Source organism: Aquarana catesbeiana, linkage group LG04 (assembly GCF_042186555.1).
Source record: "Aquarana catesbeiana isolate 2022-GZ linkage group LG04, ASM4218655v1, whole genome shotgun sequence".
In the NCBI taxonomy this organism is placed as follows: domain Eukaryota; kingdom Metazoa; phylum Chordata; class Amphibia; order Anura; family Ranidae; genus Aquarana; species Aquarana catesbeiana.
Window position 1 is genome coordinate 542263306 of NC_133327.1, and position 12628 is coordinate 542275933.

The 12628-nt window shown below is 41.0% G+C and overlaps 1 protein-coding gene across 1 annotated transcript in view; it reads right to left on the reverse strand.

Annotated features, from left to right (window-relative positions):
• The window catches only part of TULP4 (TUB like protein 4), a 276431-nt gene that overhangs the window by 32844 nt on the left and 230959 nt on the right, over positions 1 to 12628 (reverse strand). The window contains exon 8 of the mRNA XM_073627891.1: positions 9313 to 9537. Coding sequence (XP_073483992.1) covers positions 9313 to 9537 — 225 coding nt within the window. The remainder of the gene's footprint in view (positions 1 to 9312; positions 9538 to 12628) is intronic.

Genomic DNA, 12628 nt, shown 5'->3' on the forward strand with positions numbered 1-12628 from the left:
CCTTCTTGTTAGCCGCATCTCTGAACTTTTCACTGCCCCTCGGTGTGCGCTGTGCAAGGGCAGCAGCGGCGCCATCTTGGATTTCAGAGGTCATATTTTCGGCCTTTTTCTTTGCTTTCCCCCGGGTACACAAAGCAGGGGGGTGATGCGGGAGGGTGAGCGGGTCGGTAGCCAGCTGGAACGCCTATTTTTAGCTCTGGAACGCTGCTGGGAGAGGATCAATTGATTGTGCTGGAGTGGAGCTGTGAGAAACACGTCTTCTCACATGCTGGTCCTGGCCACACCCCACTAAGTCATTGTTTATGAGGGCCTGGGCAGCTGTGTTTGCCATAATTACCATGTCTGTATTGTGCGGGCAGATCTTCATTATCAATTGTAAACTAAATTTGAACATTGTCTGTCCTAACAAAGGCTTAAATGTTTAGAAGCTTGGACTTCTGGCACTGCATTTTAATGAGAATAGGACAAATTTACTCTGACACATTCATAAATCCTTGCAGTCAGCTGAATATTAAAATATGTTTCCAGGTATGATGGGTGATTGGGAACATGTAACAAACATATTAGTTGGGTTTTCTCATATTTGACTGCAAAAGTGGAAATGCACATGAGTTCTCTGAGTTCTCAGTATACATAACCCATGTCTTCAGGGAAAAGAAGTTCATGATGAGTAAGGATATCATCTGATTAGACCATCAATCTCATAAGGAGATAGCTTTGGATGCGAAAGCCTGCACAGCAGAAAACACATAGGTGGTAATAGCATGGACAGATGACAGTTTCTCTTTATTTATACATTTAGGGTGTATTAGACCATTATTCCTCCCCCGGAGGAACGGGGGAGCCTGGAACCACCGTGGACACAACTGGCAGGGGAGGGGCGCACCTACTGAACTCTGCAAAAATGATTAGTTGGCTCCTGAGATGCTTGGATCACTTTAAGCTGAAAGCTTTTTGTCGGCTCTAAAAATCAACATCAAGCCCACAAATGCAGCAACAGCCATGTGTTGCATTAGCCTATTGAATACCAAACTGGTTTAAAATGTACCTTGGTAGATCAGGGGTTAAGCTGGGGGGGTAGAAAGACTGAAGAGTATTCACCCCGAATGCTCCTGAAAGAGAGGATAGGGTGCTTTACAACTGCTCAAAAGGAGGGGCAGGGAGGAGAATATATGATAACCCAAACTGAAGGGTAACACCAGGACCAGAAGAAAGCGTAGGAACTATAGGCGTTTTTGGCATGTGATAGCTACACTAAAAATGTGCCTAAACACGTACCAATTATATGATTCCAATAATCATCAAATGTACCCATGTAAATATTAGCACGAAATACTAGAGCTAGGAACATTCACCTGATTTGGAGATTAAAGGAGAGAAGTAGGAATCTAAAGAGACTTCTTTTGAAGACCATGGCTCAACCAGAGGGAGAGGACCTAGCTCCTAAGGAATCAGTTCCCATGAAGGCCACTGGACTCACACTAACCCCCTTAGGGGGAATCTGTAGCACAGTATCAGCACGACCCACCTGCTGACTGTCCATGGTATCTTCTGGCAAAGGATATTCCTTCTGAGGAATAAAGTTTCCCAAATCTTTTCGAGGTGCAGTCTTGCAGTATCCAGATTATGGCCAGCAGAGGTCAGCTCAGAAGAGGGACAAAAAAAAGGCGACGCAAACTCATGGGTGAAGCAAAAGTATATGTCTGTTAGGGAGGACCAATCAAGGTGGGAGGAAGGGACAATCCCCCCTCTCCACCCACAGACAAAAAAATGGCGTCCATGACTTCTTGGTCTTAAGAGACCATCTTGGTGTCCTGCCCAGACTCCTTGATCCAGATGGAGAGGCCAAAAGGAACAGAGACTACACAACCCTCTGTATTGCTTGATGTCAAAGAATCTAGGAAAGGACTGTCTTTAGGGAGGGTCTGTTAAGCATTCCCTTTGCAACTGAAGAGGACCCTCAGGACAGAGATGGGGCTGAGGAAAGTCAAGCATCACAAAATTTGCAAACACGTCTCACACAGTACTTTCTGCGGGGAGGAGTGCAAGTTCAAACTGGATACATTCCTTAAGAATAGGCTCTTACTAAAGTAAGAATCAGAGGTCACAGGGTGCTCAAACGTACCTAAAAAGATGTAAAACGGGTGCAATAATACCAGAGGGGTGAAGAGGGGTAGCTGAAACACCCCTGAGTCAGGGGTCTAGAATGGAGGCTACAAATCCAAACACCCAAATGGCTAGGAACCAAATAAATATAAGACCCATCAGAATGAACAAACAGCCTTCTACTTGCAGATGTGGGGGTGCACTTTCATTCAGAATGCTGAGCCCAGGGGATAGGGGACCTCTGGAATCAGGACCCATGGCCTGAACAAGAGGTAGGCTTTGACTGCCTACTAGGTACTACTTCTGTAGTAAATGGAGAAGGGTGAGGTTCCTCCATCCAGAGACCTCCTGCATTGGGACAGGAACACGCTCAGCAGTGACATTACAAATGACAGTGTTAAGAACAGATCCAAAGAGACAAATTCCCTTGAAGGGCAACCAAGTCAGATGTTCTTTGGAAGAATCATTGGTATCCCATGCACATGGCCAAAGTGCCCTACTCATACGAACAGACATCAGCCACATGCAAGACACAAGCTTTGATGCTTGTTAGAGGCCATATGCAGTTTGCTCAAAAACAGCCTCTCCAGGAGTAGACTGTGAGGACACTGAATCAGTAATGGTAATAGGAGCCCCAGACATAATTTGAGATGGAGTTCCTGAAAGGTTCAGAGGTGCTGAGGATGGCTCCAGCACATGGCAACAGGTGGACAAAAAAATTGGACATGGAGGAGGCATTGGCCTAACCCGACAGAGTTGAAAAAATTACTATGAGGATTACCCTATAATAATGGGGCCCCAGGATCTAAGTCCCAGTCTAATTATTTTTCGAATGAACTATATATATATATATATATATATATATATATATATATATATATATATATAAATAAGAGGCTGATTGTGGCTTGCATGTGGATTTTGTGAACACAAGTGGAATTGTGAACTAAAGTGGAGAGTTAAAAACCAGGAGTTGAAAACAGGAGTTAAAACAGGAGTCTTCTAATCTGTAAGTAACATCTTAAACTTCCCTTAAGTAACTGTATTGTAACTGGGAAATGAGTGCTAGCAGGGTTGAAGGTTTTGCTCAGTGCACAGTGTGCCACATGTATGCAAAATTGGTGCAACAGCTCCAGGATGGATACCGCTGTGACAGATGTGAGCAGGTTGCCCTTCTGGAAGCTCGCATTAGAGATCTGGAGGAGCAAGTTGCAACACTGGGCAGAAAGGACAACCTTGAAGGGGGTCCTCTGCTCGCTGAGCAGGTGGTCAGTAGGGTTGATGTGGAGGGGTAAGTCAGGATTATCAGATAGGAAGATGGGTTAATGTAGTTAGAGGGAGTGGAAGGGGCTCGCAGAATAGGAAGCCCAATCCTGTGTTTGTGCATCAAAACAAATTTGTCAAGTTGGGTGAAGATGTGGAGGTGGCAAACACAGAGGTGGCAGCCCTAGATGTCACTGCTACCCCTAACAGCTGGGAGAGCAGCCCATCTAGTAGAGGTGGTGGGGGGAGTGCAGGTAGGCCTAGACAGTTGGTGGTAATAGGGGATTCTATAATCAGAAGGACTGATAGAATAATTTGTCGCCAGGATCGCCTCAACCGAATGGTTTGCTGTCTCCCTGGTGCTAGGGTTTGGCATGTGGTGGACCGGGTGGATAAATTACTGGGAGGGGCTGGGCATGACCCAGCTGTCTTGGTCCATGTTGGAACCAATGACAGTATACATGGAAGGTGGAGGCTCCTTAAGAATCAATTTAAAGAACTAGGCTGCAAGTTGAAGGGAAGGACCTCCAAGGTGATATTCTCTGAAATATTGCCTGTGCCATGCGCAACACAGGAAAGGCAGTGGGTGATTAGAGAGCTGAATGCATGGCTAAAGACCTGGTGTAGGGAGAAGGGATTTGGGTTTCTAGAGCACTGGGCTGACTTTTCATTGGGGTGCAAACTATATGCTAAAGACGGTTTGCACGTGAATAGAAGGGGGTCTGCTGTGCTGGGGGAGAGGATTAGGGGAAGGCTGGAGGAGTATTTAAACTAGGATTGAGGGGGGAGGGTGAACTAGAATTACATCAAGAAGACAGGTCAGTTAGGGGTCAAATATTAATGGAGGGTGGAATGGGGATAGATTGGGGGAGGGTGATGGCAGGTGACAAGAAATTTCCCATGTTGCAAACAGCCATTGGAAACTGTAGTGCCATTTGTACTACTAAAAATTATATGAAAAACACCAGAGCAAAATGTAATAATGCATTAAAGTGTTTGTTCACCGATGCCAGAAGTCTGCCAAGCAAAATAGGTGAGTTGGAAGCTCTGGTGCATGAGGTGAATTATGATGTAATCGGTATTGCTGAAACTTGGCTTCAATCCTCACATGACTGGGCTATTAATATTCCTGGCTATGCACTCTTTCGGAGAGACAGGGTAAAAAGGAAAGGTGGTGGGGTCTGTCTCTATGTGAGAAGTGATCTCAAAGCAAGTGTGAAAGAGGACCTGATTGATGGAGAGTGTGATGAGTCTGAAGCATTATGGGTGGAACTGCATATAGATGTGCGTAGTTCAAAGTTAATCATTGGAGTTTGTTACAGACCACTCAACGTTAACGAGGAGGTGGAGACTCAGCTCCTTTGCACAGATGGAAAGGGCTGCAAGGGCTGGGACGGTGATAATAATGGGGGATTTTAACTACCCAGAAATTGACTGGAGTAATGGTACTGCTGGGACAGTTAAAGGGCAAAAATTTATAAACCTAGCACAGGACAATTTTATGGTCCAGTTTATTGAGGCCCCAACTAGGAATGAAGCTCTGTTGGACCTGGTAATCTCTCCCATAGAGGATGCCCCACTAAATATGAGAAGATATGGGAGAGGTGGCTCAAATCCTCAGAAACCTGTATTAATAGTGCCTAATACAACTTGCTTTACAGATCCTGTATTGGTATTTTTATTACCCTTGCTCAGGTCTCCTTTCTCACTTCACAAAATATACTTACATGGGGAAATTGGAGTCAGACTTAATATAAACTGCATGTAATCCAGAAGGAGTCGACTGTACATGGTACCAATGTGAATGTCTTACATGAATATATATAAAAATTAGGGATATAGCTATATGTTCTGTACAAACAATACTGTACACTGATCTTGATATATGTTATGTTTATCTACTGTATGTAGTTTCCCTTATTTGTTCAATAAACAGACTTTGTAAGGGAAAAAAAAACACTTAACTTCAAGAGAGCAAATTTTCCAAGGATGAGGGCTGCTCTCCAGGACTTAGACTGCTGGGAGGGAATATTAGCATCGATAAACACAGAACAGAAATGGGAATTCTTCAAAAAGACTGTTTGGGACCTCACTGCAAAGTATATTCCCATGGGCAATAGGTTTAAAAGGCTAAAAATAAAACCTATGTGGCTCACGGTCAAAGTTAGAAAAGCTATAAACAATAAGAAAAGAGCTTTTAAAAAATATAAAAATGAAGGAACACTAGTGTCATTTAAATGTTAAAAAGAATTTAACAGAATATGTAAAAAGGAAATCAAGGATGCAAAAATTCAAAATGAACGACAGATCGCAAAAAATAGGACAAACCCCAAAAAATTCTTCAAATATATTAATAGTAAAAAGGTCAGGTCTGAGCATGTAGGCCCTTTGCAAAATAATCTAGAGTGGGTGACTGGGGACAAGGAGAAGGCTAATTTATTAAATACTTTCTTCAGCTCTGTGTATACAAAAGAGCATGGGGGAGCTCATGTCCATAATGGGGGTGGTATTGACACAGCCCCGAATGATCCACAATGGCTCAAAAGTGATATGGTCCAGAAATATTTAGACAGAATAAAGGTGGATAAAGCACCTAGACCTGATGGCATCCACCCACGGATCCTAAAAGAATTGAGCTCTGTAATTTCAAAGCCATTGTATCTAATTTTTAGGGACTCATTAATGACGGGAATAGTACCACTGGACTGGCGCAGGGCGAACATGGTGCCTATATTTAAAAAGGGATCAAAGTCTTTACCAAGTAACTATAGACCTGTTAGTTTAACTTCTATAGTCGGGAAGATACTGGAGCATTTAATAAAAGACCACATAGACGAGTTCTTGCTGGAAAAAAACATTTTAAGCAACAGACAGCATGGATTCATGAAAGACAGAAGTTGTCAGACAAACCTGATTTCTTTTTATGAAGAGGTAAGTAAAACCTTGGACAGAGGGGTGGCTGTGGCTGTGGACGTGGTATACTTCGATTTTGCAAAAGCGTTCGATACAGTTCCGCACACACGGCTCATGTGTAAGTTAAAGTCTACAGGCTTGGAAATATCAATTTGTAAATGGATAGAAAACTGGCTAAAAGACAGAATTCAGAGAGTAGTGGTTAATGATTCTTACTCTGAATGGTCTAAGGTTATAAGTGGTGTACCCCAAGGTTCAGTGCTGGGACCCTTACTCTTTAATATCTTTATAAATGATATTGGGTCTGGGATCAAAAATAACATTTCTGTCTTTGCAGATGACACCAAGCTATGCATGGGGAATAACGTCCTTACAGGATGTCTCCAATTTACAAGCTGACCTCAATGCGCAGTCTGATTGGGCATCTATGTGGCAGATGAGGTTTAATGTTGATAAATGTAAAGTTATGCACTTGGGGGCTAAGAATATGCATGCATCATACATACTTGGGGGAGTACAACTGGGGGAATCCGTAGTGGAGAAGGATCTGGGGGTTTTGGTAGATCATAATAGCATGCAATGCCAAGCTGCGGTTTCCAAAGCGAGCAAAGTCCTTTCTTGTATTAAGAGAGGTATGGACTCTAGAGAGAGAGATATCATTTTGCCCCTGTTCAAATCATTAGTAAGACCTCATCTGGAATATGCAGTTCAGTTTTGGGCACCAGTTCTCAAAAAGGATATCGGGGAACTGGAGAAAGTGCAGAGAAGGGCAACCAAACTGATAAGAGGCATGGAGGAGCTCAGCTATGAGGAAAGATTAGAGGAACTGAATTTATTCACTCTTGAGAAGGAGAATAAGGGGGGATATAATCAACATGTTCAAATATATAAGGGGTCCATATAGTGACCTTGGTGTTGAGTTATTCGCTTTACGGTCAACACAGAGGAGAAGGGGGCACTCTTTACGACTGGAGGAAAAGAGATTTCATCTCCAAATACGGAAAGGTTTCTTCACAGTAAGAGCTGTGAAAATATGGAATAGACTCCCGCCAGAGGTGGTTCTGGCCAGCTCAGTAGATTGCTTTAAGGCCTGGATTCTTTCCTAAATGTACATAATATAACTGGGTACTACCATTTATAGGTAAAGTTGATCCAGGGAAAATCCGAATGCCCCTTGGGGGATCAGGAAGGAATTTTTTCCCCTGCTGTAGCAAATTGGAGCAAGCTCTGCTGGGGTTTTTTGCCTTCCTCTGGATCAACTGTGGGTATAGAATTGGGTCTATTGGATTGTACGATATTTTTTTTTTATGGTTGAACCGGATGGACTTGTGTCTTTTTTCAACCTAACTATGTAAATAAATAAATAAATATATATATATATATATATATATATATATATATATATATATATATATATATATTAGAGTGGGATCTTCTGTTTTATTTTTTTTTGGTGATTGTATGGTTGTAGTGTTTTGAAAACTGCAAACCATCATTTAATCAGGTGGATTAGAAAGGGATGTGATGAGGCACAGGTGCTGGTTCATTCTGGGGATACCCAGAAACCTCCCCTAGAAAGAGAATGAGCTGAGTGCGCACGCAACCCTTCTCTCAGTATTAACTACCGTTGGCGGGAAGTATAAAAAAGTGAGGTAGCTGTCTATGCTTCAGTCTGACTGGCTGTTACACAAAAAGTGAGTCTTCAAAGACTCGATCACATCACAGGCTGCGCCACGACTTTGAACCATGAAAGTGCTCTGTGGCTAACACAATACACAAAAGTCTGGAAAGCGACACAAGCAGAGCCCAGTCCCTCAAGGTCACATTCCAGGCTAGCCTCACAAGGCTACCTTTCCAGTCCAGCATGGTTAAGGAACAACTTCTATAGCTGTTGCTGAAGATACCCTGGTCCGAATACCTGCTGTGTAGAGACTATAAAGCAGCAATTCTGAAATCATGAATGAAGTAACCAAAGAAAAAAAATATCTACAATGGGCTAAGCAGCTTGATTGAAGTTAAAGTGTAAGTTCACTCTAAAACTAAAACCTCTGCATCTACAGACATCCACATTCTAAGACTAACCTATCTAGCCCTGTAAAGAAGAAATCAGTATACATACCTTATCTGAAGACGATCTGATCAGGTCTCCAGCGATGGAAGCTCTGCAGAGGACACAGCGGACAACGGCTGTGAAATGAATGAGGAGCGACATCACCCATGGAGTTACTATAGGGCTTCCGTTGTCGGATGTGTCCTCTGCACCCGCCGCCACAGCAAAGCCGTGGCTGACAGCTCAGCATGGGATCGGGTCGGATCGGCTGCAGAAAAGGTAAGTATACTGATTTCTACTTTACAGGGCTAGATAGGTTGCTGTTAGATCGTGGATGTCTGTAGATGCAGGAATTTTAGTTTTAGGGTGGATTTCTACTTTAAAAGAGCAGAACAAAGTGAAATATTAAAAAGGCTAGCAAAAGTATAAGACTCTTTTCAGCAGAAAAGATGTCCAACCTTCTATTGTTATAAAGGGGCTGTCTTCAACATTTTTACTAGCGTCTCAAACCCCTGTGGGCAGCAGTATAACCTGAGTGTTTAAAAATGACCATGTCCCTCAATGGATAATAAAGAAGGGCTTTTGATATTTACATAAGACTAAAATAATTTTACTCACTCACAGACATTAAAGTAGTGCAGACCATGTCAAATGTGTTAACCACACAAGTACGATACAAGAAAATATATATTGGTTTCCTATAGATCAAATCCAATTCAGGGCCTGTGTCAATGGGCTTTTGTTCAGTTCAAATTTTTAACTTCCATACTAGTATGCAGGAATGCAAAACCAGATGCACCTGTCAGTGAATTCTGATTGACCTCACAAGCACCTTGAACTGCTGTAAAAGAGATGCAATCGACACAAGCCCAAAACCCGCTGACACCGGTTCTAAATTTAGGTTTTTGGATTACTTTACTTGCCACATCATTTTTTAAGTACTAATAAACAAATTAATAATTAAACATGTTACTGGTTACCTTAATGGTAGGTATAAAGGCGGTGGTGAGGTAAGAGCAGAGCCGAGGAGGCAGACTTAGTTTGCTGATATCTTTGTCATCACGTAAGGAGCTGGCAATTGCTTGCTGACAGAGAAGCTGTAAACTAGCAACCCTGTGCTCAACACGGACAACATACAGCGCCGGACCAGAGGCCAGGAAAAGGCGGGAATCTCTATGGCCCCAGCAAATGGAAGTGATAGGACGCTGCAGAATAAAATTACATGTTAGGGAATTCCCTAGACAGTACATTTTGCATCACTGAAGGCCATCTCTACATGACCAGATAAAAGAAAGCACTGAACCAGTTTTGAGTGTCCTAGTCCTTGGGGAAAAAAAACATTTATATGGCTGTGAGACAGAAGCTTTCCAACTGAAAAATCCCTCGCAAAAGGCCCAATTCTTTCCTCTGCTACAGAGTAAAGCATGAAAATACCAATTTGTCATCATTGTAAACATTGAGGGCAGATCATGGTTGATCAAGATGCTTGTATAATCCAAAAAAGGGCAGATCTCTCTGGATCCGTTGTTTCTGGGAAGATATCTGCAAACCTATGGCCAAGTCTTGAAAAAGAAACAAACGTCGCCCACGGGACTTTAAATGAGGTGTAAATGGTGATCAAAGGGTCCTACTAGTAAGTATGGGATGATCAGTTCTGGCTTCTTGCCTTCATCCAATCATAACCGATACTCTAATTACTTTAATCTGTTTTTACAGATAGCAGATATGCACATCAGCCCCTGATGAAGCGAGGAAAGCTCGCGAAACGCGTCGGGTTAGAGATGTACCATGCATACCTGTATTATATGTATTACTATTATATTATGGCTATGTTTTAGGACTATAATGCAATGTTGCTGTTTTATGAACCTGTTCACCCATGCTCATGTCATACTATGGATCATGTTGTTGTTCTCAATAAAATATTTGTACTTTTATACTTGTTTACCCTTTGATCACCATTTACACCTCATTTAAAGTCCCGTGGGCGACGTTTGTTTCTTTTTCTGATATTTAGGGATGGAGGTGGTTTATGTTAGGGGTCAGTTCTCAGATTTTCTTTTGTAATTTATGGCCAAGTCATGGGCTACAATCAAACCTCTGTATTTTTTTATTTTTTTTTATACCTTGCTGTCTGAAAAATGTGTAACTACCTCAATACTGGGCACTTTCACCCCCTTCCTTCCCAGACCAATTTTCAACTTTCCGTGCTCTCACACTTTGAATGACAATTAGTCATGCTACTCTGTACCCAAACTACATTTTTTAACATTTTGTTCACACATATAGAGCTTTCTTTTGGTGGTATTTATTCACCACTGGGTTTTTTATTTTTGGCGTTATGAACGAAAAAAGAGCGAACATTTTGAAAAATAAAACAATAGTTTCTACTTTCTGTTTTATCAGAAATCCAATAAAATCGAATTTTGCAATAAATTTAGGCCAGAATGTATTCTGCTACACATCTTTGGTAAAAAAAATCCTGAGAAGTGTATGATAATTGGTTTGTGTGAAAGTTATAGTGTCTACAAGTTATGCTATGTATCACTGAAAATTGATCAATCCTTTTCTTTTAGGGCCTCATTTCTTGAGGCCCTAAAATGTCAGGAAAGTACAAATATCCCCCAAATATGACCCATTTTTGTAAAGATGAAAGTCCAAGGTATTTAGTAAGAGGCATAGTGAATTTTTTGAAGTTGCAATTTTTTTGGCCACAATTGTTTGGAAAATGAAGATTTTTTTTTCCCCCACAAAATTATCATATTAACAAGTTATTTCTCACACATGGCATAGGTAAACTTGCAATTACACCCCACAGCCACCATGTAATCAGGAGGGCCAATCACAGAGCTCTCCTGCCAATCAGAGATGCGCCATGTCAGGGGGACACAAGCACATCGGGATCACGCAGCTGCGCAAACCTGCTCCTCCTGTGGGATGTTCAGGAACGTACCCACCAGGCAGTTTATATGCAGTGGCCGGGCTGGGAAGAAGTTAAAAGGGAAATATGTTTTTTGGTCAATTTTGATAAATGTTTTAAATGGTTGCAAAGACAACTGTTTGGCCAGGGACGACAATAAGATCAGAAAGAAATCAGATTTTCGGGCCGTGTCATTGGCCAAGTAACATTAGAGGCTTTTCCTTTTAGGAGTTTCACTTTTGGTGACATAGTTTTAATGTCCTAAGGCTAAATGGGGCTGTTCCTTAATCACAATACAGACTGATCAGGTGGTTAAAATGAAGGGTGACACTCCCAATAGCTGTTGGTTTGAGAAAGTACATGTTAAGGTGTACTTCAAATTCTTCAAACTAGGAGTCTGCAGTATGGTTTTCTAATAATCCATACAATTTTCCTGAAGATGATTTGTTTCGTTTTTCTCTGCTTTTCTCAAGAAAGTTGATTTTGCAGTTGTTTGTCTGGTCTTGCTTTCATGTCTTAAATACAGCAACTGTGCATACATACAATACAACACTCTGCATGGCTATAGCTCCTAATATCATGGCCACATATACATAAAAATGTGATTTCATGTCTTCCAAACTCATGTAAACTGTGTTAGAAGGTATCTGTCCTATTGATTTATGAAACATCCTTCATCCACTGGTTATTGTAGCTGTAATGAAAGTTTGTAGGATCAAAACTCAATGCCAGAGATTGCTTTGTTTGGTCGTGGATTCAAGGTGTAAGGGATAACAAGGCACTGCCAGGTGACTGTAAAAACAGTATTTCTAGCATGCTCCAGGTTTCTCCTAGTGGCTCCTTCTAGTTAGCAGTAAACAATCCCAAAGGAAGCCTCTTAGTGGAAATCTAAGTTTCTCAGGGTATCTTAGCAGGCTTCACCTAATTTGAAGGACCCAGAAATCAAATTTTCAGGTTTTTCTAGAAAGCAACTCATCCCCAGTACATCCAAGATTTAAAAATGTAAGAGAATAATAAAATGTGTGTGTATAATAAATTATATATATATATATCTATATATATATATATCTATATATATATATAGATATATATAGATAGATAGATAGATAGATAGATAGATAGATAGATAGATAGATAGATAGATAGATAGATAGATATCTATATATATATATATATATATATATATATATATATATATATATATATAGATAGATAGATATATATATCTATATATATATATATAGATATATATATCTATATATCTATATATCTATATATATATAGATATATATATCTATCTATCTACACTACATTGTTGAAAGAATGTCTTTTGCTTACAGTAAACGTAACATACAACCACCCATTTGTGTTTATAA